At 41.2% G+C, this 24,731-nt stretch overlaps 5 protein-coding genes across 9 annotated transcripts in view; 1 reads left to right on the top strand and 4 right to left on the bottom strand.

Annotated features, from left to right (window-relative positions):
- oxsr1b (oxidative stress responsive kinase 1b) overlaps positions 1–1,439 on the bottom strand; it is a 42,043-nt gene extending 40,604 nt beyond the window's left edge. For 3 of the 4 annotated variants that reach the window (XM_084340758.1, XM_084340755.1, XM_084340756.1), the window contains exons 1-2: positions 1,031–1,356; positions 778–902 (exon numbers count right to left, since the gene is read on the bottom strand). In XM_084340758.1, the coding sequence (XP_084196884.1) occupies positions 778–902; positions 1,031–1,071 (166 nt within the window). In that variant the 5' untranslated portion in view covers positions 1,072–1,356. The other variant, XM_084340757.1, reaches the window with a different exon arrangement.
- A 981-nt stretch (positions 1,440–2,420) lies between these two features.
- myd88 (MYD88 innate immune signal transduction adaptor) lies at positions 2,421–6,775 on the bottom strand. Its single transcript, XM_084340430.1, has 5 exons — positions 6,311–6,775; positions 5,438–5,569; positions 4,187–4,361; positions 3,334–3,425; positions 2,421–3,245 (listed from the first exon to the last, which is right to left on the bottom strand). The coding sequence occupies exons 1-5, from the start codon at positions 6,621–6,623 to the stop codon at positions 3,091–3,093; spliced, it is 867 nt and encodes a 288-aa protein (XP_084196556.1). The 5' UTR covers positions 6,624–6,775; the 3' UTR covers positions 2,421–3,090.
- Positions 6,776–7,931: 1,156 nt separating this feature from the next.
- cry-dash (cryptochrome DASH) lies at positions 7,932–14,648 on the bottom strand. The gene is made up of 14 exons (XM_084339950.1): positions 14,370–14,648; positions 13,384–13,556; positions 12,930–13,023; positions 12,718–12,848; positions 12,455–12,603; positions 11,974–12,062; positions 11,812–11,885; positions 11,626–11,715; positions 10,575–10,654; positions 10,427–10,486; positions 10,152–10,309; positions 9,885–10,004; positions 9,531–9,707; positions 7,932–8,434 (listed from the first exon to the last, which is right to left on the bottom strand). The coding sequence occupies exons 1-14, from the start codon at positions 14,430–14,432 to the stop codon at positions 8,327–8,329; spliced, it is 1,566 nt and encodes a 521-aa protein (XP_084196076.1). The 5' UTR covers positions 14,433–14,648; the 3' UTR covers positions 7,932–8,326.
- Positions 14,649–15,873: 1,225 nt separating this feature from the next.
- On the bottom strand, positions 15,874–19,365 carry LOC311249742 (uncharacterized protein). Of its 2 annotated transcripts, XM_084341028.1 has the most exons (3): positions 19,207–19,365; positions 17,009–18,570; positions 15,874–16,912 (listed from the first exon to the last, which is right to left on the bottom strand). In XM_084341028.1, the coding sequence occupies exons 2-3, from the start codon at positions 18,477–18,479 to the stop codon at positions 16,029–16,031; spliced, it is 2,355 nt and encodes a 784-aa protein (XP_084197154.1). In that variant the 5' UTR covers positions 18,480–18,570; positions 19,207–19,365; the 3' UTR covers positions 15,874–16,028. The 2 variants fall into 2 exon arrangements, with proteins under 2 accessions (XP_084197154.1, XP_084197153.1); XM_084341027.1 differs by having other exon boundaries at positions 15,874–18,570.
- Positions 19,366–20,484: 1,119 nt separating this feature from the next.
- Positions 20,485–24,731, top strand: part of gli3 (GLI family zinc finger 3) — a 116,231-nt gene continuing 111,984 nt past the window's right edge. The window contains exon 1 of the mRNA XM_084340611.1: positions 20,485–20,898. The gene's annotated coding sequence lies outside the window, so the exon portion shown is untranslated. The remainder of the gene's footprint in view (positions 20,899–24,731) is intronic.

The raw sequence follows: 24,731 nt of genomic DNA, 5'->3' as shown, positions 1-24,731 counted from the left end.
CCCAAAACAATATGCTACTCCGAGAAGGACCATGAAGTATAATCTCTGGACTCTGCAGCGGCAACACCAGTGTTTTGGAAAAAGTTTGCTTGAATATCCAGTGTGTTTTAAGTGGAAATGGGCGTGAACACACACACACACACACACACACACACACACACACACAGTACAAGTTTAACATGGTCTTAGCCATTACATAGCAGTGTCTTCCCCAAATAAGAAGACAACTTTAAAATTATCTTATTTGTAATGTCCCATCTGATTTCAACCTACTCTGCAGGTTGGGTTATGTATGAAATACCAACACTGACACATTTCACTATCATATACTTAATATTCTAGTAGTTTTATAGGTACAACGCCCTTTATCTAGAGTATATTTAATAAACTATTAAGCTAGCTGTGCACATGAAGAACCACTGCTCAGTGAAAGCGGTTATTTTCCAGCAAATAGTCACAGCCTGACTAGACAGTAACGGTAACATTATAGCGCTCGTTTACGACTCTGGCGTAGCCCCAGCGGACGGGGGTAACAGCTTTCACCGAACAGTCCACCGACTCCAGGTCACAACACCGCCCGGCCGGGATCGCCAAGTTGCCAAAAGCGGTGAACTCAACCTAGCTCAACTGAAAGAAGATGCCTTCTTCTCGCTTTACACTTGAGATGTATTAACATTGCGTTAGCCGTGGCGAGCCTCCTCTTTTTTCTGGTTGAGCTCTCATTCTCAGACTGTCGGGCAACACATACATTGAGCTAACAAGCTAAAGATCACATACCAATCACCTCGTGCAGCTCATAATCATCTTTGTTGATGGACCAGGGTTGGGAGCACGGGTCCTCCGACATGGCTGAGGAGTCTGCTCGGGCCGTACTATCTGGAGGAAGGTGGTGAATCCAAAGGCTGCGCGTAAAAAGAAGTCAAAGTAATCCAAACAGGACCAACAAGGGCGACACTTCCCCCTTCTTTGCGAATCCTGCAGCACTCCTGTCATTCCCAAAGTTTTACACTAGCCTAGCAGCCCCGCCTACCGCATTCCTGCTGAGCAAATGTGGACCTTCCCGGCGGACATGTTGAGTGTGGGACGTTAGCTCGCACCGTGCACACACATGTATAAAATCTAGGATTATTCCCCGGAGTGTTGTCGGTAGATAAGTAAAGGAGGAAATCACTGTCGCCACTGGTTGGCGGCTAATTATGGTAGCTAATTATGCTGCATATGTGGCAACACTAGCCCGACTATTTACGACGTTAGCAACACAAAACCATAACCTAAACTCATAATAATTTTCTGAATGATAATGTGTTTAAATTTTTAACAAAAGCCACGACAAAGAATGTTTAAACATTGAATAAAACCGACCAGCCTTTGATTTCCGCCACACTTTTAATGGCCGCCTGCTGTAATGAAGGCGTCTTAGCACCCAGACCTGTGCCTTGCAGGCGCAGTCATTCGCGCTTCTCATACAACACACAAACCTCTTTATTTATTCAGATTAGCACGCTTTACTCCCAGCCCTCACTCGCACAGAAAAGCCCGATTGACAGAGCATGCTTTCAGTATAAAATAGGCTGGGATGTGCTGCCTGATAGACCGTTCTCAGGGCAAGAAATATCACAATATTAAAGTGTATGAAAAGAGGCGTGCTGCTCCGAGAACATCCTGTCATCTGATTGGACAGCACCACGCACGCTGCCCTGTGATTGGATGCTCATGTGACAAGTGTGAAAATGCACTGAGCCACCTCTGGTGCATTTTAGACCATGCAGGACTTGCACAATCGCCACACCTGCTGGGGAACAGAGCATACTGCACTTTCACTAGTTTACTTATAACTCAGCTGCAAGCTGTGTCACTCTCTCACTCTTTATACTGTAGCTTTCTCCTCCTACTCCTCCCTTTTCATTTAGGCTCCCTTCTGATGGACCACAGGCCCCTGGGACCATCTACCTCTCCTGGCTCCTGCTGCTGTCACATATTGACAGCTATGGATCGTCATACCCTGGGTTTCACTGGATCATTGCTCTCCTCTGTTTTACTATCTCCTTATATTTCTGTAAAATGTGATGCCTCTTCACTCTGATCTTTTCTGTTTTACTTATTATTATGTTGTGCGTCACCACGGTGGAGGGGAGGTCGTGTAGCTCGGACACCACTTGGTGATTCCTCGGCCTGCTCAGTCGACTCCTGGATCCACACACTTTACATATACTATCATTTATATCAGATATTCTGTCTATATGCAATTTGTAAATTTTGATTTTGTTCTGTTCTGTACATGCAACATCAATTGCATGCCTGTCTGTCCTGGCAGAATGATGTATTGTAGTGAATTTCTTAGGCAAGGCAAGTTTATTTGTATACCACAATTCAGACACAAGGCAACTCAAAGTGCCTTCTTGAATAAAATAATACTGCAATTGAAAAAAGTATTACATTTATTTTGAGGAAATAATATTCAGAGCATTCATTCATGATAGAATAAATCCACATTTTATAAAACCTGGTCAAAAAAGACCATATCAAAAATCCACGGTGACACACTGAGAAAGTGTGAGAGAAAAGCAGGTGTCAGCAGTTAGTAAAATTAAACGTACTGAACTGGAAGTATCACAATCACAACATCTCTTCCTCTTTCGCTTCAATCTCATTTAGATGCTAACTCATAAGAGGAAGTAGCCAGCACAAGCAAAAGACAGCTTTTACTGACATTTAGTACATGCTGCCTGAAACACAATCAGATCCTCTTATCCAATGTACCTCACATATTTACTAAACACAGGCTATGTGACTCTTGACGTTTTAATAACATAATATTGGATACGTGCAGTTAGAACTTTTGCTGATATTTGCTATCCTTGTACAGCTTTATTTTCATAATGCTACTGCTCAGAAATCATGATGTGACCTACATAGGAAACGCAAATGGTTGCATAGTAATATGTGCTGTGTTCACACAGTAAATTATAACTGCATCGTGAATAACAAGCAATAGCGCACACTTGTCCTGTAACAATTGCCCACTGTTCAATTTTCCTTTTGATGGAATAAAAAGGCACCTTTAAACACCATTAACTGTCCAGTCCACGATCACGGCAGCGAGAGAGCTCTGGCCAGCCGTATCCAGAACCAGCTCTTCGTGCAAGGCCGGGTGTAGTCACAAAGGGTGAGGAAGCGCAAGATGCTGGGGAACGGCTTTTTCATCGACTTGTACTTCACTGGAATGAGACGTTTATTTCTTGCTCCTGAAACAGCAGAAATAATAATTTCAAAAAAGATAGATACAGATAGACCGTATGTCAGAGAGGAAGAGGATATACAAATGTAACTTGCCGGGACAAAGGCTGAGAGCAAACTTGGTCTGAAAGTCACAGGCATCGCTTTCAAGGTATTCATCAGAAATCACCACCACCATCCTCTTACACCTGCACACATGGGAACATGTTACAGTTGATGCAAAACGTGAGAGTTAGAAACGAGGGAGATTTTAGGAATGAGGGCTGTGTGTATGACAGAACACACTTGCTTTCAAGTGGCTTTCTATATCTACAGTCATAGTTGAGCTTTCTGCCGCAACTGAAACTCTGATGTTTTTTGTACCATGGTACTTTCCATTTTCAGTGTATTTGTCCACACAGATTATTTATAGAGCCACATGTTTTGGCCTATTTGTTTGTACTGATCTTCTGGGGGTTTAAAGGATAAGTTCACATGAAAATGAGAATTCAGTCAAATTGAAAAAATAAATAAATACATTAAAAAAGTAAAATAAAATAAAAAAAGCTCCATACCCTGGCCTCGATGAGTGGTCGAGCTCATGCACTCACTTCGGACGGGGCGCGAAGTGACGCTCTTAGCTCAGCAACTACAATGACAATTTTGGTTAAAGAGAATGTAAATAATGTCTTTTCAAATCAGTTTGGAAATTCAGGGCTTCCAGAGACTTGGATTGAGGTTGTTTTTTTGGGATGTTTTTTTTACAATTGAAAACAAGTCTCCATCTCCATCAGTTTTTTAGGAGAATGCTGCTAAATTGTTTAGGGACTTGGGAAACTTCACCCGACTTTCCATCGGCAGGAGGGCGAGGAGACAATGACTGAATTGTTATTTTTGGACGAACTTTTCCTTTAAAGTAAAAAGGCCACATCAACAGAGTAAACATGGTTAGCACTCGTGGACATCCCACCTCCTCTCAATGAGTTCACTGGTGATGGTCCACACACAGGAGCCCGGGAGGACATCTCTGTCGAACACACACAGTTTCAGCTTGTAGTCCGTCTGCTCCAGCTCCCGGATCATCTCGTGGACGAACTCGAAGTCACTCTGGCAGTAGCAGATGAAGGCATCGAACAGCTCCGGGGCTGCATTCAATTCAGTTAGATTAATGTCAGTAACACAACTGAACTCCTCTTTATGAGGCCTGTTTTGCACAACAGCTTGCAACCCAGGACATGCGACAAATATAGTTTTCCACAGAAGAGTATCATGAGCATTAATGATGGGAACCACAAAGCTGTTGAACGGTGCAGCAGCGCGGACATGTGATGAGAGCTGCAGATGACTCGTCAGATAAGGAGACGAGCTGGAGCTTTTCCTGTGCGATATCTTACCGCAGAAAATAATGTCACAATCTCAAGTTTGACTTGAGAGCAAACACATTACAAAGTCACACATTTATATCGTTAACCATATCATGCATTTTATCTTGTTTATTCTAACACGACAGCGCTTTCTTATCACCATTGATAGAAGAAGCACTTTTGCTTTAACTCATCGTTATGAAGTACAAACTATTTGCACATTGCAATGGCTGTAAAATATATATATTTTTTAAATGACATCATCAGCATATAGATTGGTTCACTGTAAACCTTGCATTCACGATGCGCTTCAGTCTGCCACCAGGCTCGATTTGTCAAGGAAATGGAAGTGTGTCTGACATCGCGCAACCAAAAGAGGAAGTGACATTGTTTTCCCTGACCCTGGCCAAATCACTCGCCACATTCAGGCTTTTATTATGCATATTTATTATTCATACTTGCTATTATAGTTGGTTAGATAAATTCAACTACTGTATATACTGCTGGGCACGTCATCATATTTTATTTTATTGTTTCTGATCACAGCTGTGAGTGTAAAATGTTAATATGAAAAGTAACTTGTAAGCACAGCTGTGAGATAAATGTGGAGGTGTGAAAAAAACGCAGCCTCTCTGCTTCAATCGGAACAATCTTATACAACTCATTTAGAGATGATATGATTAGTTATTTTGCGCATAAGTTATGTACTTATCACTGACAGGGGACGGAGTGCATTTTTCTTTTTGGTATTATTCGTATTAACAAAAACAATGTGTGTTTAACCTGTGGCCCTGCGTCCTATCCGTATATACTCTTTAAAACGAGAAAACAAAAGTACGGGCTGCACACATACAGACCTTCTGGGTCATCCTCCAGGGTGATACCAACCCTCTCCGGGGTGAGGGGGACACAGCTGTCAACCTCGGCAACCTGAACCGGGGGCTCTGCCTGCTTCTTCAGACTCTCACAGTACTTCCTGACGTTCTCATCTAGTGCCAGAAAAAAAAGGAAAAAAAGATGCGTAAGTGCAAACAAGACATAAATACATAAGTGTGCACACCGAAGAGAAAAGACTCATTTCTGTCATGCTGAAACAAACTAAATAAACAAACTGACCTTCAAGGGCAACACAACTGTTTATGTTTGGCGGACCCTGCCACCTTTTTAGCTTCAAACTGTGTTGTTGGAACCTTATTTTCCTCTGAGAACAGCTTGTTTATTCAGTTATGGAAAAGATTAATGTTTCTGAGTTTGTATTATTACCTCATTAACATCATTAATATTAAATGAGTTAACAACACGGTACAAGTTTATGCAAGCATTTATATGTGGCGGACCCTGCCACCTTTTTTAGCTTCAAACAGTCTTATTTTCCTCTGAGAACAGCTTGTTTATCAGTTATGGGGGGAAAACATGTATTATTACCTCATTAATATTGTAAATATTCAAAATATGAGTTTGAATTTCTTCTCCAAAACGACATAGAGCCCCTTGAAGTTGTTGTTTTCATCTTATCAACACATGAGTAATAACTATGGTTGGACATAATGTATTCTGACTCATGTGTGTGTACATGAATACTTTTGCCAACACTGGAGTGCAGGTTGAATCATTTCCTTGAGTACGGGGGACAGAGCGGAAGTTACAAATGCGTGAATATCACAAACTTGCACCACTGAAATGAGGTAAATAAGCGAACAGGGAGAAAATCTCGGATGAGGCCAACTCACCTATCAAAGGTCGCAGGTCCTCCACTATGTCTTTCCTCTCCACCTCCTCCAGGATAGACAGCAGCTTCCCAACGGTCGCGTCCGTGTTGCGGGCCCGCCAGTCCTCCAGCAGCGCCTCCGTGGGGCTCCTGGTCGCCTCGTAGTTCTTTATCTCCAGGTAGTTGTAGCCCATGGTCTCCGCTACGGCCATCCAGTCCGCGGCCACCATGTTCCTGGGGTTCAGATACAGTCCCAACTTTTTCCTCAGGCTCATGTTGAGCGCGATGAGAGGAACGGTATCCAGGTCCACCGGTGAGTCCGAGCAGCTGGCCATGTTGGGAAAGTGTTCCGGAGACCTCCGTGAAATGTCAAGCTTCGGTTAAAATGTCCAACATTTTTTATTTTTTGTTGTTGCGACAGATGTGGAGTTGCGAGCAGCTTCAGACAGTTTACCTGACGGGAGAACAAGGAAGTGATGCAGCGGACTGCGTCACACAGTCGGGGGGGGGGGGAGGTGTCCTGTTCACCGCCAGACACAACTGTCTGGGAACAAAACGTGCACTTCCGGCTGATTAAAGTTAATTTTTTACTTTTGTGAAATGGCTGCCAGCAGTTGTCACCACACGAAAATGTTGGCATTAAATAGAATAAGTTCCCTTTTCTTGTAAACACCCCCCCTGAAAGTTTTTTCTAAGTCCCCCATCCTGTTGATAACAGCATATTTAAAGGGAAGCTGCACCAATTCTACACATTAAAGTGTGCTTAAAAGGTGGCAGGGTCCGCCAAATACAAACAAAGTTAAACAGTGTGAAACTGTGTTGTAAGAGTTTGTTAAAGCATGAAAATCAATCGACGGAGATTTTTCTCTTCAGATTAAAATTTCCTCCCCAAAACTACATAATGCACCTTTAAGTATTCTCGTCCTTTCTAACCCCAGACTCAGCAGTACGTGCTCTGATTGGCTGTTCACTCCCTCTCATACTGCTGGATCAGAATTAATAGCACCGTTAGAGATATATTAATAGGAATTACTTACAAGGAACATTAAACTCTAGTACACATTCACAACACCACTGTCCAGATTCAAAAAGTGCACTTCCTGTAGGTTAAAGTTAAGTTTTTTGTAAACACCCCCCTGAAAGTTTTCCAAGTCATCCTTTTGATAACAGCCTATTTAAAGGGCGACTTCACCAATTCTACATTAAAGTGTGTTTACAGGACTTGGAGAGTACTACTGCATAGGTGAAAAAGGTAGTGTTAAACATTTTGTGGCTCCAGATAAAGCTGCTTGTAGTCTGATGAATTGCCTCCAGTGATGTCACTCAGGAGTAAGTTGCATTGTGGGTAATGTAGGGGGGAATTCATGCAGGCGGAAAAGGTGATAATGCTACTACAGAAGTTGTCAGCGACATTAAACATCATCACACTAACACGGAGACTCATCTACTCACTAGTCCGTCTTCACAGGTGGACCTTGGTTGCAAACTGTTCTAACTCTACAACTTTTACATTGATCAATATATAAGAACACATGTATAGTAATTTTAACTGTAGAACAGAAAACTAAAATCAAGACTTCAGTATTTATTCTAATTCTGAGAAAGGTTTTATTTCCTGCATTGGGTAACAAAACCACATGATGTAAAGTCTTTCATTTAGAAGTTTTATTTTTTAATGGGAACAAATAGGCAATCTCTGAAAATGAATACAAAATAACAGCAACATATCCAAAGGCATAAGATAAGAAAAACAATCTGCATAAAAGCATAAGAGGACAGTTTGTTCCCTGTAATTAATTCATCGCTCAAAACTAAAACCACAGTGTGGCTTTCAGTGTCGTTGCAGCTGAGAACAGGAAACAGAAATGAGTTCATGAAAGGTTTTTTTATGAGGTCGACTTTTCGAGAGAACACCTCGGTTAATGTCAAATTATCAAGTAGCACCGCACATTTCCTCAAATCAACTTCACGCGTCAGTGTGTGAACCAGATTTTACAGCAACAGTCCATGTTTGGATCACCTGTCAAGGGTTTTCAGATCACAGGTTTTTGCTCTTGGAGAAGTAGAAATCGATGCCTCTGTCGCGATGTTGCTTGGGTGTGTGAGATTGACCCCTCTTTCCTCTGGGGGAAGGCCCTGTGCCACTCTGGAAAACACCAAACAAAAGTTTGCCCTTACAGTGGTGGCTTATGAGACGGAAGTGAGGCAACATTGCCTTTCCATGTAAAATTAAAACCACTATTGATTGCAAGTGGTGGAAAACATATTCAGTTGCTATAGTTAAGGACACACAGTAACTATACCAAACTGTAAAAAACACTCCATTTGAAGGTCCTGTATTCAAAATTTAAAGCAACATCATGCAACTTTTTCACCTTAAAATATCAGTGTCATCAATAACAGTGTCTTGTAATAGGATGAGTGACGTCTCTGTCAGATGTACTATTTTTATTAATATAAAAATCATTAATCTACGTAAAATTATATCCAAATAACCTTTCAGTAAAGTATACTTATTAGTTAAATTTAATAAAAGTACCAAAAGTAAAAGTACTTGTTCTGCAGAAGAATGTCTCATGTGACCGATAAGTAATTATATGTTACACTGTTAGACAGTCAATGCATATGCATTAATATTTAAGTAGCATTTCACTGTTGTAGCTGGACAAGGTGCAGCCTTTTTTAAATCTGGGGGGTCTCATGAGATGATTAACAGGCTAACAATTTACAAATTGTAATCAAAGTTTGTATTTGTATTCTTTTTTCTTATATCTAGTATTTAAATTTTGTGTGAAATACTGGACGATTTGACCTCTTTGACATTGAACAATTATATAAATTTAACGTTTTGAGGAGTTCAGAGGAAAAAATCTCTCTTCTGTGGAACTGCTAAAAACTCTTAAATGAGACAAATGACGCAATTTTTTGTAATGGCTAACAAGCTAAAAAGATCTCATATTTAACAAAACATTATACTTTTAAGGCTTATCATCTGTTGTTTAAGCAAAATCTGAAACTTAAAAATAGTAATCTATCTGTCAAATAAATGTAGTGCAGTAGAAGTATAAAATAACAAAAATAGAAATACTCAAGTTAAGTAGAAGTACCTCAAAAAATGTTCTTAGATTCAGTGCATGAGAAAATGTTCTTTCTTAAATCCCACTGCTTTTGTTTGCAGCCATCAGGGTTTAAAAAAAAAAAAAAAAATCAAACTATCCACTTCCCTTTTCTCAAACACCCACCGGTTTCTTGTTAACGTGTCTGCTCCATTCTGGTGCCATGACGATGGGGGTAGGGTAGGTCTCACCGAGGGACACATGAGCATGAGACAGCGCGGCAGAGCTGAGGGTCCACGGCGCGTGCACGTCAGATCCCTTGATCCCCTGCAGCTCAGGAACCCATTGCCGCACATAGTCACCCTGAAGCAGAAACGGGGCCAACCAAGGGATTACTCAATCAATGACTGAACTTTCCATGTTACAGTTTTAGTTTCACTACCATCATGTGACAGCAGTACCAAGAAAACAAACCATGGAAAGCTACAGATAACTAGGAAGGAACTAACAATCTGTGCATCTTCATCTTTTCAAACATACATTATTGTCATAGTCGAGGCCTTGCTTGATCATGTTGAATTTCCTGTTCTCTCTGGGGTCGTTTCCTATCCCAGCGCTGTACAGCCAGTTGCCATAGTTGCTGCAGACATCATGGTCAATCTTTGGAGGAAATGTTAAAATAATGAGGGGAAGTGTCATCATCTTTGCATTTAAACTATTCAACTATTCAAAAAAATCTCAATTATTAAAAAAATGCATTAAATAATTTGTTTTGAACCGATTTAAAACCTGGCCTTCATTACTAACCAGAAGGTATTCAAACCACTCGGCTCCCATCCTCCAATCCAGGCCCAGATCTTTAGTGAGGAAGCTAGCAACGTTTTGCCGCCCCCTGTTGGACATGAAGCCCGTCATTGCCACCTCTCTCATGTTGGCATCCACGAAGGGCACTCCTGTTCGTCCCTCTGTAATTACAAATGAAAAATAATTTCAGCTATAATTCAAAATACTTTAAATGCACCTCTTAAAGACAATACTTAGTATATTTTTTGGACAATGAGAGGGGAAAAAATGGTGCAAACCTTTCCATGCATTGAAAAGCGCCATGTCCTTTTTCCATGGAACAGATTTGTCTTGAAGTCCTGGGAAACAATTATGATTAACTTCAGATTTATTTGTATTGTTTAAAATTTTTAAAAAAAATTAGCTGATAGGCTGAGCTCATTTTACCTTGGATCTGAAACAGTCTGTCTCCGTACTTGACAGCTACAAACTTGAAGTAATCCCTCCACAAAAGTTCAAAAATGACCCTGGAAAACAGCAATGAAGATCAGAAAGTGAAGACAAATTTGTGTTATTTGTGACTAAATAGTGGCCTATGATAGAATATATTTCATTTCCATTGAAAACTGATCAGTCTTCCAATATTTGACACAGTATAGGACTATTATACAGTATCTATTGTTTTATGTTTCACACATGAAAACATAGAGAGTTTGTTTAAAGGATAACTACCGTTTTTTACAACCTGGACCTTATTTCTAGCAAAATATATTATCATTTACTCACCCAGATAACTTTGGTGTCATTTGGCGTCGTTCGGACGAAATTAGATCCAGTGGAGCGCCGCGTATATCCATATAATGCGAGTGACGGGGCACCGAAGCGCAGCCTCTATGAGCATTATCTGCCACGAAACTAGTTCATTTCACCAATATTTTGTTACAATACGCTAGTGCTATTCCCCTCGGAGTCCGGGCTCGTCTGTTATCAACATCCGGGGTCTGTAGGTTGACCTACTACCTCTGACCTGGAAGATGTCGTCTCTGAGCTGCACGCGCACCCGCGACAGCCCGGCTTGTTTACCTGTAGCTGCTACTGCTAGTTTGACCCCGGATGTTGATAACAGACGAGCCCGGACTCAGAGGGGAATAGCACTAGCATATCGTAACAAAATATTGGTGAAATGAACTAGTTTCGTGGCGTTATATAGAGGCTGTGTTTCGGTGCCCCGTTACTCGCATTATATGGATATATCGCCGCTAAACTGGATCTAATTTCGTCTGAACGACTTCAAATGACACCAAAGTTATCTGGGTGAGTAAATGATCATATATTTTGCTGGAAATAAGGTCCAGGTTGTAAAAAATGGTAGTTATCCTTTAAGCATGAAAATAAAAAAATCAATGAATGAAGATTTTTCTCTTCCGATTTAAATTTCTTCCCAAAAACTACATAATGCACCTTTAAGTATTGTTGTCCTTTCTAACTCCAGACTCACCAGTACGTGCTCTGATTGGCTGTTCGCTCCCTCTCATACTGCTGAATCTGGTGATAAATATACCTGGGTGAAATGCAACCCATTGCCAGCCTGCAGAATTAGAGCACCATATGTATTAATAGGAATTACTTACAAGGAACATTAAACTCTAGTACGCATTCACTGGCAGAAGAAATGATCACTCACCAAGGTGCAAATTTAGTAGAATAATCCACACCAATCAAGCCATTACGAGTCTCTTTATAAGTCGCAACTGCATCCTACAAAAACAGACACATAATGTATATTTATCACACCTACAGTAACGTAGATAACACATGTGCCATATGTAATGGCAGCTGTACTCACAGTGTCCCAGAAATAGTGTTTGAGTCTAGCCAGAGCCTGACTCTCACCACCACTGCACGGAAAAGCCGAGCGAGGATCAGACACAGGCTCTGTGAGAATAAAACAGAAGCATCTCAGTCATGTTAAACACTCCCTGATGTACAATGAAGACACACCGAATCATAAAAGCTTCAGCGTTTGCGTGGAAACCGAGCCAATCTGGCACGAGGAAATCAACGCTCAGCAGTTTGTCTATTGAAATGTCAAAGCAGCAGCAGCAGAGTGGATTTACTCAATAGAGGCGCCGCACAAAATGAGTGTTTTGAGCTTCCTATTTGCCAACAGCATGCAAAGACATTACATGAAAGTCAATTTAATAAGCACAGAAAATAAATGTGCAGACATCTGTCCCACTGATTCATAACTTTTAAAAGAAAGTAGTGTATAACTTTACTGTTTACATTTTTTCTAAGTGCACAGACATACTGTTGGTGTAATTTACCTGTCTGTTGCAGGTCCTCGGCTGTAGGAATGGCTCCTTCCTCCAGCCCTTGAGGAAGAGGCTTTAGCTCTTCAGGGGTTGGGAACACAGGCCTCACCTTGCTCTGGGTCTCCACTACCTTCCTGAACTGAGTGTACACATCAGGCAGCCTGACAAACCAGTAGGACAGGTTAGAGGATATTCTGAGCACTCAATTCTTCTGATTCATGTCTCATAAGATTGCCACAAACAGGATGTTCAGCAGAAGTTGGATGTTTGGTCACCTGGACATGTGGTGAAATGGAAGATCGTCTCTGTGGTACAGTGTAGACCCCCAGCAGGTGTGAACTTTGACCTTCATCTGTGCACAGACGTCCTTCACTCCATTCTCGACATTCAGTTCCTCTGAAGTTATCTGAAACATGAGGGAAAAACTGTGTCAAAAACCGGACAATATAATAAAGCAGTGACAATAAGTCAAAGTGTCTTCAGCTACCTCTTCATGGAAAGCCACGGTGCTGACAGAGCCCAGTTGCTTGATGAGATCAGCCACTACATCCTCTGGCTTACCCTGTCTCACCACAAGGTTGCTGTCACACATACACACAAAAAGTAAAAAAGAAAAACATCATGTCAGCTGCATCCTGGGTAGAGAGCTGATAACTTCCCCCCTGTTGACCGGAAATAATGACGGGAACAGTGTGTGCAGCACCAACGTTAATGTAAAAATAACCTCCTGTTAGCCCAGGTAAGTCCTGATCTTACATCTGTATTGGTTAAATCCTAGAAAGCTGAGGACAAAGTCTGCACCATGTGTATGTGTAACAATAGCATGAATTATAAGCTTCTAATCACTTTCAAACCTTCTAAATAGAACAAAGACAGAGCTGAACTGTAAGTAAAGCAGTAGATATACAGGAAGACCAGTCAAAAAACAACAGTTTAGTTACCTGCCCTTGTTCAGTAACGTGTTTCTGAGGTCCCTGATACTCTCCAGTAAGAAGCGCAGGCGGAAAGGCCCAGTCTTTGGCAGGTTGTAGTTGCACGTTCCCACATAATGTCTGGGGTCGAAGCAGTACAGTGGGACAATGTACTCTGCATTTCTTTGAGCCCAGTGGAAAAGCTGCAGGTGACAAATACAGTACGTGTCATACATAACATCATCTCTTAGGAAAAGTCATGGCATGGTTAGAGTGGCAGTGAACTATATAAAATAGCACATTTGGTTCTATGAGCATGTAATTTAATGTTTAAAAGGTCACTACAAGTATGCAAATGCTTTTTTCTGCTTCATTGCTACTTTTTAGAGGCAGTTTGCATCCAAGATGTTGCATTACTGCCTTTCTCTGGATTGAAAACAGGCCTCAATACTCCGATCTACTCTTGATTAAAAGAAAAACAAAAGATATCCATCTCTCATCCGATAGTTCAATAAACCTAACCCGCAAATTCAAATGCATATTGCTTTAAAACATTTGTATTTGGAAAATTCGGTCTTTTATTTTGAAAAACGCAACCGGAAATCGTGCAATTTCGCTGATGTTGCTCTACAGAATGGCTCACTGAGTGCCTACACATAAAAACGAGAGATCATGAATGACATTTCGACTTTGAACTTGGGCAGTTTTTGCGACTAATCTAAATTCTTTCTTTTTGTGAATATAACTTTACAGAGGAGGCTTTTATTCTCGAGGGATAACAAAAACCGGAAGTAACAAGGTTGTTGCTGCTAGCAAAACAAAGCTAGCTTGATGCTTCCAGCAAACATACATAATGTGTTGCAAATGTTCTCGCAAATGGCAATTTCAAACAAACACCACACGTTATGTGAACAAACACGTTTTAGTTGCGAGTTTACTAAGTGTTTTAAAGTTAAAAAGCGTCGTGTTTCATAACTAAACGGACTCGTCACGTTAAATATAAAATATAGTCTTACCTCATTGTCGTGGAGACGCAAGTCGTTTCTCAGTAAGCAGATAACTGTGCGGGAGGTGGACATGACTGTTGTTTTCAGTGTAGCAGCAGTAGTTGTGTGAGAAACACCGACAGTCCTGTGTGTCAGGCAGCAGCGTCCTCCGGTCTGCTGCTAGTGCTGCTGCTGCTGCCAGAGCCGGCGAGCCCGTCACGTTTTCAGCCACGCTGTTACAAAACATCAGGTTTTGTAAGGTTGTTGTTTAACAGCCCAGCAGCTGCCTCAGGCTGCAAAACATTTAGGTTTGGCAGGTTTGTTTTGTTATGCATTAAGCCATTTAAGTCAATATCATGTATATGCATATTACATAAATAAGTATGCCTATGACATAAATCCCGAAATAAATAAATAGGGCAATAAATATAGAAATAACTGAAAATATAAATAAGTGTGTCAATACAGTTCAATAAATGAAAATATAGGTTTTTAATGTTTATTTAAAACGACAAATTTTATTTATTTCACAGGCATTTATTCATGCATTTATTCATTGCTTTAATATTGACTTTAAAGGCATTTCCATACAATACACACACAACATGAATTCAAAGTAACAAGGATTTTACACTTGTGGTATTTTCTCTCCTTTTGTTAGAGCTGTTGCCCTGATTGAAAAAAAAAAATTGAACTAGGAACAAGGCCTGTCTTTTATAAGCATGAAATCCAATCATTCATTTATCTTTTACAGGGTCGCGATGGGGGGCTGGAGCAGATCTCAGCTGACATTGGCAGAGTGGCGGGGTACACCCTGGACAAGTCCCTAGTTCATCACAGGGCTGACGTTAACCCCCTTGCTGACTAACCCTAACCACTTCTGATGCATATTTGGGGTCATTGTCCTGTTGTAACACCCAGCTGCATCCAATCTTCTGGCTGCTGATTTTAGGTTTTTTTCTTTGTCCATGTGATCAGCAGCAAACTTCAGTTGAGCTTTGAGGTGTTGCATCTGAATCAAGGGCTTCGTAGGAGCCCAGTTTACACGTGTAATACCTCCACCTACTGGACTACAACGGTGGTAGTGAAATAAAATGGAATAAAACTGATCATGCCTGTACAGATCATATTTTGATCTTTCATGATGCTGCTACTTTCTTCATGGCCATTGTTATACACAGTGAATGTCACCCAGCCATTTCGCTCAAAGCAAATTCTCATTTACCTTCAATGGTATCTAGCCATTTTTTATTATGATTGTATCAGCTGAGGATTTTGAATGTGCCTGAGATTTTTATGGCCACTTCACTACAGCTGGGAAGAATTAAATATTGTTTGTGGTAGAAATGAGAAGCATCTTAAGGTTGTTTATTCCCTGAAGCCATTTCAAACTGGGAATCTCCTTTTCAATGTGACACTGCCATTTTAATCAGTACATCAAATTCTCCTACACAACAGCTACACCAGAACATACTTTTGTTGAGTGTGTGTGGTGAAAGTGTGTATTGCATCACTCAAAAACAGGAAAATCAGGTGAAGTTGAATAACAAATATATTATTAGAATGAAACAGTCAAAGACATCTGGGCAAAAGTGCAAAAATTAGTCAAACACAAACGCACATTTACATATATACATGGTGTATAAACAGTTCTGATTTTTGGATTCCAGCCTTTATCATCCCAGTCAGTCAGGTCACACTGAGGGCTGTGGTTTCACACAGGTAGTGCCGTTCGCCAGCACAAAACATGTCATCCCAGGAGTTTAACCAACCCTGCTTCTCAGTGCTTGTCGGTGGGACAATTGCATCACAGTCCTGTCCCACTTGGCTGTTGTCCCAGGAGGCCATGGCATTGTTTGGCTCACGACTCCTCCAATAAGTCACATCTGGATGGATTCTTTGGCCAGTGACCCAGAAGTAGTTGCTCTCCATGGCCATGTCCTGCAACCCGATCCACGCTGAGTGGAACCCCTCTTGAAGGTGCTGCTGTACAAACTGAAAAGTCAAGAATGCCCGGCCTTCAGCATTCAGAACCACAGCCATGTCAGCCCCCATGTCGAGACACTCCCTGCGAGCCTTTTTCCACTTCTTTGAGTCTTTGGACTGGAAGAAGCAGCGTGAAGCGTGCCCGACCCAGCCGGGCAGGCAGCGTGAGCGCTGCAGTGTGTTCCTGATGCAGGATCTCCAGAGGAAGGACAGCTTGCTGGAGAACAGGACTGAATGCTGCCGTTTATTTAATTCTTCCAGCTGCATGGTGATTTGCCATTCAATATCTAACAGCTGGCGCCAACGTTTTCTCTCTGCAGACGCCAGGCTGATGATGTGCCGTGATGCGTTCAGATGGAGGTGCAGTTGTCTGCTCTCTGCTTCTACACGGTTGCAGCTTTCCATGGTTGAATGTAGAAACATGGCCAACTCTTTCATCTCCTCTTCCACCTGGGTTTTTTCATGCAATGTGTTCTTTAGGAGCAGGCCCAGCCGTGTCTTTTCAGCAGACAACGAGGTGAAGTTGTTCAGTGCCGAATTTAGAGACATGCTAAGGTCTGTGTTCTCCACTTCCAGCTTTCTGTTCTCTTGCAACGTGTTCTCCATGGGCAGGTTCAGCTCTGTCTTTTCCTTTGACGTGTTCTCCAACAGCAGGTTCAGCTCTGAATTTTCTTTTGACGTGTTCTCCAAGAGCAGGCTCAGCTCTGAATTTTCTTTTGACGTGTTCTCCAAGAGCAGGCTCAGCTCTGTCTTTTCTTTCGATGTGTTCTCCAAGAGCAGGCTCAGCTCTGAATTTTCTTTTGACGTGTTCTCCAACAGCAGGTTCAACTCTGTCTTTTCCTTTGACGTGTTCTCCAAGAGCAGGCTCAGCTCTGTCTTTTCTTTCGATGTGTTCTCCAAGAGCAGGCTCAGCTCTGAATTTTCTTTTGATGTGTTCTCCAAGAGCAGGCTCAGCTCTGTCTTTTCCTTTGACGTGTTCTCCAAGAGCAGGTTCAGCTCTGTCTTTTCCTTTGACGTGTTCTCCAAGAGCAGGCTCAGCTCTGTCTTTTCTTTCGATGTGTTCTCCAAGAGCAGGTTCAGCTCTGTCTTTTCTTTCGACGTATTCTCCAAGAGCAGGCTCAGCTCTGTCTTTTCCTTTGACGTGTTCTCCAAGAGCAGGTTCAGCTCTGAATTTTCTTTTGACGTGTTCTCCAAGAGCAGGCTCAGCTCTGTCTTTTCTTTTGACGTGTTCTCCAAGAGCAGGTTCAGCTCCGTCTTTTCCTTTGACGTGTTCTCCAAGAGCAGGTTCAGCTCTGAATTTTCTTTTGACGTGTTCTCCAAGAGCAGGTTCAGCTCCGTCTTTTCCTTTGACGTGTTCTCCAAGAGCAGGTTCAGCTCTGTCTTTTCTTTCGACGTGTTCTCCAAGAGCAGGTTCAGCTCTGTCTTTTCTTTCGACGTGTTCTCCAAGAGCAGGCTCAGCTCTGTCTTTTCCTTTGACGTGTTCTCCAAGAGCAGGCTCAGCTCTGTCTTTTCCTTTAACGTGTTCTCCAAGAGCAGGTTCAGCTCTGTCTTTTCTTTCGACGTGTTCTCCAAGAGCAGGCTCAGCTCTGTCTTTTCTTTCGACGTGTTCTCCAAGAGCAGGCTCAGCTCTGTCTTTTCTTTTGACATGTTCTCCAAGAGCAGGTTCAGCTCTGGCTTGTCTTTTGACATGTTCTCCAAGAGCAGGTTCAGCTCCCTCTTTTCAGCAGACAACAAACTGAAGTTGTTCAGTGCTGAATTTAGAGATGTGGTAAGCGCTCTGTTCTCCACTTCCAGGTGTGTCTTCTCTTGCAATGTGTCCTTCAAGAGCAGGCTCAGCTCTGTCTTTTCTTGCAATGTGTCCTTCAGGAGCAGGCCCAGCTTGGTCTTTACAGCAGACAATGAGGTGAAGCTGTACAGCATTGGGTCAATGAGCAGTGTCATATGGCCACACTCGCTGGAGTTTTGATGAGTAGAGTTCAGGAGTTGCTTCAGGTGGCTGTTCTTTATTCGAAGCTCCTCTGCCATGTGCTGTACCTCAGCTGTCAGACTTTGCTGTTTATGCATCTGAATGAAGAGGTTGCTGGTCACAACACAGAGGAGCATCATCAGAACCCCAATCAGAATGGCATGCCAGCTGAATCGCAGTCTCTTCATGCTGTTGTTTTGTGTGTCTTCTTGGTCATTTTGATGTACAGCTTCTGAGGCAGTTCGTTCTTGTTCCTCATTCTGATTTTCACCTGCAAAACTATGAGAAAAAAAAGGCTTATGCTTAATAGTTTCCCCTCACAAGACACAAAAAGTGCATCTGTTGTTTAGAAAAGAAATGAGATATTAGCTTTAACAGGGTAGTAATACCTGTGTACAATTTTGAATAGAAACTCTCCCTCTCAGATCTTTACTCGCCAACCTAACTCTACATGACACACTCATGTAGCTGGTCAATATTATCGCCCAAATTCACACAGTAAACAAAAATGTAATAGAAATGGAAAGATAAACAAAGAATAAATACAACAGCAACTTCTGGGGGGAATCTTTTAAAGCCATGTCATTTTGTGGGTATCATATTAAGCAACTCAATCATGCATGTTTCGTCTGACCAGAAACTAAGTAAGTTAATAATGAGTAGCCTAACATATCAATCTTTGCTACTACTTTTCAAAAACATCTTTTATTCAAACTTTTCTCCCCTCACAATCACAGAAAGTACATCTGTTGTTTACAGTTGGGAAGACATTACAGATACAATTTAGCATAGAAACTCTCTCTCTCTCTCACACCCTTACCCAGTAGTCACATAGCAGATTTGTTTTGTTCCTACAGCCACATTAATAAATCAAAAAATAAATACTAACAGTTTAAACACTCATGATTACATTACCTCACTTGGATATCTTCTGTCGCCCATTTCTCGTCTGTTTCAGTGCTTTTCTTCAGGATTTTTTGATTATCAGTAAGTATAAGTAGTATAAGTTGACCGAGCAGATATTTGCATTTGTATTTTTGAAGTTTTAAACTTCAAAAATACACATGCAAATATCTGCTTTAAAATTATCTCATTTAAAATTTAAATGATTCACATGAAAACTTATGATGGCCCCCAAGTTGCCATAGCAACCTTGAATGCCTTAGGACTCGCGAGATCACGTTGCTCATGTTCACGCGAGATTTGGGGTTAATCACGTCCATGAAATTATTAAGCTAGCTACAGGGTTTTACTTTAGTTTTCAGTTGTAGTGAAAGGGAAAAAGTGGAGATAACAACAGCATTTGTAACAATTTTCCACTAGAGAGTAGACTTCACTGTCTGGTGCTTGTTTATCGGGTTGTGAGCCGTGTAGCTAGCCATTAGCCATTAGCAGTGGTGTACTCAAAACGAGTCGGGGATGTTCGATAAAAGTCAAATGACACTCGCATTATTTTTGAGGACAACAAACTAATCACAGAACAGAAAATAAGGTAAGCTGCGTTGCGTTTCTGCTCCGGAAGGGCCTCTATTTCTGCCGGATGTCGGAGCACAGCGCAACAATTCAGCCGAATTCAGCACAGAGCAGACAGGAAGTCAGACACCGAAACAATAACATAACATCCGGTTGATTTTCACAATAAAACACTCGCCAGCATAAACATTTCAAGAAAGAGACAAATCCAAGCTCTTCTTCTAATGCTTCGGTTGGGAACACTTCTTGTTGTTGTGTTTATAACACATACCTATAACTGCCTACCTATAAAATATTTAGTGTGAATGCCTCCTGCATTCACAACCAATAGATCAAGTCCAGCACTATTTAAGCACACGTTGTTCTTGTGTGAGGCAAGCAGGACAAGGTAAATTTATTGTCATTTTTTAAACAAGGTTTTAAAAAACGAAATAATTATACAATCCTTGAGTCCTGCTACATCTCTTTTTAATGTTTTCAAACAAGTCCCCATCTACTTCCGTTGTTTCGGAAAATGCTGCGACGCTGTTTTGCTGTGAAGCTCCTGAAATGTTTTGTGGACCTCAAAACTTTACTCGACTTTCCATCGGCAAGGAGGTGAGTAGATAATGACTGAATTTTCATTTTTGAATGAACTTATCATTTAATGCATCAATAATTATATTGAATAAAAATATAAATAGGTATTTTGATGGTAGTACTTTCACCTAAGTAAGATTTTGAATGTAGGACTTTCACTTGTACTCGTATTTTTACACTGTGGTAGTGAAGTAAAAAGATCTGAGTGCTTCTTCCACAACTGAAAAAATACAACAGAGTAAAAAAATGTAAGTATTTTCCTCCAAAATATAGTGGATTGGAAATAGAAAGGAAATGTTTTACTTTACATCATTGTCTGGAGAAAAAGCTCCAACCAGACTGTTAAAACATACGGTGTAAGATTTTCCTTAAAGGGCAACTGGTAACATCCACCACAAGGTGGCGTAGCCTGCACACCAGATGCAATCTGTGCTTTAAGTTTCAGTCAGAGTTACCAGCAAGCACACAAGTTGGAGATGAAACTGACCCCATCTAGTGGCGGTCTGGATGGGAGGCCTTGTCTCGTGGAGCAGCGTTGGACATCAAGTTCATGAGGTTTGTCTTGAGTCTCATTCCCAAAGAGCTGCTAATAGACAAGCAGATTGATCGTACACTGTATCACTAATATTCCACGCTCCTCATTATCCTGCAACTGAAGTACAATGGTAATCACCACTGGGGAAAACAGCAAAAAAGTACAAAACTGAGCAGGTCTGTAGTGTGTGGTGAAGAATGCGAAAGACTCACAAGTAGAGCAGCACCTGTGGTTTGGGAACATCCCATCCATCTTTCTGCACAGGGGGAATTGTGTGTGTGTGTGCGTGTGTGCATGAAGGAGATGTGTGAGAGAAAATCTAGGGAGGACGTGCCGGAGTCTGTGAGTAATAGGAGAGACAGAGTAAGCATATGTGACCCATTGACATTGAGCGGGCTGCAGTCTGGTTTCAGCTGGCCTGTGATCTGGTTCTGTGGGCTACAGAAACCCTCGGGGACAGTGGCTTTATGTCTCAGCAATGCCCCACCGGCTATGAGCAGCATTTACTACTACAACAAGTCATAAATAGCTCCTCACGAAAGTTACAATGCGGCTCATTGGCAAATTTCAAGCGTATTGTGAGGGAAATGGTGCATATGAGAAAGAAAATGGATCCTTTATCCGAGCAAACAGGATCTTCGTGCCTCTCCTCGCAGCAAAAAGAAATGTAATAGAACTTGGACCTCCACAATTTCAGCCCAAACAGGGAGCCTCTTATCATCCGCCATCTCTCCCACAGCTAATATTTCACTTCAGCTCCGGGGCCCACAGAATGAGAGACGTTTCCATTTCATGTCAGTCATTTCCAGGCCTGTGTGTTACCTGTGCGGTGATAAGTGTTTGACTGACTGGGAGTGTCGTTAGTCACTGTCCGGCTCCGAGTGACAGCCACAGATTGACGCTGATGATGAGAGGGGGAGAGGCCTCGGCGCGTTCGGGGGACGACGGAGAAAAAAATGGTTGATGTAGAGGGGGGAGGGCGGGGGGGGGGGCAGGAAACACGTTTACACAAATGACAAACACAAAGCCATGCAGGAATACGCTAACACCTCAAGGTGGATTAAAAGAGAAGTCTTTGTAGCGACACAATCAAGAGACATGAGGGATCACATGCCTGCCTAATTTGCAAAAATGTGTTTAGTTCCTGTGGATTCTATTATCATAATCATTTATCAGGATCATTTATTATAATCATTGTGTGGATTTAAGTATCAAAATCATGTTATAATCAACATTGTCTTTTATATTGCAAAAATAGCCTTGACTCTACTATGCTTGCTATTATTGGCGTTATGCAACAGTGAAAGTACGTAAGTGATACAAAACTGTGAAAAGTACCCAATATGTAACTGCTGGGAGGAAATGAGAGTAATACACCGTGAACTGAGAGTCTCCAATTTAGGGGCAAAACACACCAAAAGGAGAAGTGCATTGAAAGGGCAGAATGCTGAACTCAGGAAAAGAGAAATGCACAGGAAGCCAGACGGGACACACACGGAGGTCAGGTTATTTTACAAAGAAAAGAAGGAAGATGAGGCCACACACAGAAAGAAGAAGGGGCAACAGAGGGCCGAGGTGAGATACCTGTCTGGACTAAGATAGAAAACAGAAGCGATAACTAAGGGAGGAGAAGGTAATCGTCAACAATTTGGATTTGGGAAAACACCCTAGAGACAAGACGAGCCAATCATTCAAAAACACATTGAACTAAGTAACGAATTAGGTTAGGGGAGAAAGGACAGCCCAAAGGACGAGGTCTGGGGTATATAACTCAGGTACAGACGGACGACTCTCAGAGACACAGGGCGCTTGGCTCAAGAGCAGATTTTCTGTACTTGCTGTGTTTCTCCAAAGATCTTTGCAAATAAATCAACTCCTGTTGTAACTTCATTCGACTGTTAAGACTCTTCTTCTTAGATCACGGACCTGGGAGGAGTGTTGGTCTGGTGACGCACTTCAACATTCCTATTTGGTATTTAAAGGTGCACTATGTAGTTTTTGGGAAGACATTTTAATCAGAAGAGAAAGATCTTCATTGACTGATTTTTTATTTTTTTTTGGCCTAAACAAACTGACCTTAAAGGACAACACAATCTCATACTGTCTCACTTTGGTTATACGTGGCGGACCCTGCCACCTTTCTAGCTTCAAGCAGTGTTCTGGGGACCTTATTTTCCTCTGAGAACAGCTTGTTTATTCAGTCATGGAAAAAATAAAAATTATTACCTAATAGATTTAATTTCTTCTCCAAAACGACATAATGCCCCTTTAATGACAAACTGGCAATAAAGACAAAGTTGTAATAAAGTTATTTTTTTATTATATCTTGTTAAAATCATTGCTACATTTAAATCCCTGTGCATAAATCGACAAATTTCACTTGTTTGACTGTTCAGCTGCCTACAGACATAAAAACTATGTGGCCATTTAATTGGAGTCCTGTTTCCCCTTTTATTAGCACCAAATCTCCAGGAACCTGCCTATATATTTAGAGTTAAATATCACTCACTTTCTAGGAAATTATAGTGAAATAACAGACCAACAAAAAAAAAGTTAACCTCATTTTTCTTAGTGTTTACTCCAAAAACCATCACTGTGAGATCATCCATGAATACAGGCCGCTTGAGAAAAAAACTCAAACATGGATTTGGTGGTAAATAAAGTAGTTCAGCTGTGGATTAAATGGTCAGCATAATGTTAGTAATCATATCTGATTCCCCTAATTAGCGGTATAATAAAATAAGCGCCAGTGGGCCAGATGCGGTCCTCCAGTGACGATATGAGTCTTATAAGGAGTGTTTTTTCCCTTTATTCACATCAGAACTTTAACAAGATTTCTCAAGGCCTAATATCACAAATTTTAAACTCACATTTAACCTATGTCACTAATGTGTAAATAGAGCGCACACTGGAGAAACTGTGCCTCCAAGATGATTAAAAGCTCCTGGTGCTGAAATTATGTCTGATGAAATGATACATAATATAGTCCACTTCATTTAAATGAGACAAGTGACCTAAACATTTTTAATTTCACAGCCCTGGACTTTACCAAACAGCTGCTGCAACGGTGGACTTTGGGGAAATAACACTTTAAGTGTGTTGCAGTTAATTTAGCTATTTTTTAAACAATTATTTTGGGTTTTTCCACATTGTTAATATTGAATAACTAGTGTTTATTTGTAGTTTTGCCCACCTTGCATTTCTTAAAATGGGTCAGCTAACATGTGTGTTGAGGACCCAATTTAGTTAAACCTGCAACAACTGCTTTTCTAGCCAACTGGGAACAAGCTGTGAATTATAAACAAACATGTGATTCGGTCTATGAACCAACTCAATTGTCTTTATTCCTTGTGTTATTTCAAAGTGTGTAAATCTAATTCCTCTAAAAGGCTTGTTTGATGCACAGGCGTAGTTTGCACTGAGGCAGGAGGGGTGTTGAGGTCCAACAAAATGATTTTTGTATAAACAAAAATATTTCAAAGTGATCTTTGAAAATAGATATGATCAATGTAAGAAATAAATCTGAACTATTTCATGTTTTATTTTGTAACAAATTTATTTTCGAGCAGTCGTGTGACGTGGCTCGTTGTGGCAAGTTCCCTCTTTTTTGCAGTCGGTGATTCAGCTACAGTAGCTGTCTTTCTGTTATACAACAAGCATTTGAAAATTGACTTTTTTAAACACATTTTAACTTCATGGTTGCAGTGTGCTTCAATTGTGTGCTCTCCTGTATGAAAGACAAATACTCTGCACGGTCAGAAACACATTTTATGCTATTTTGGGGGGGCATATGTCATGCTTGGTACTGTTGTTTTCTGTGATTGTAACCATATACCGTTGGCTACTTACGTTG

Source organism: Pagrus pagrus, assembly GCF_965226575.1.
Source record: "Pagrus pagrus genome assembly, chromosome: 20".
Classification (NCBI taxonomy): domain Eukaryota; kingdom Metazoa; phylum Chordata; class Actinopteri; order Spariformes; family Sparidae; genus Pagrus; species Pagrus pagrus.
This window is presented reverse-complemented; position numbering and strand designations above follow the sequence as displayed.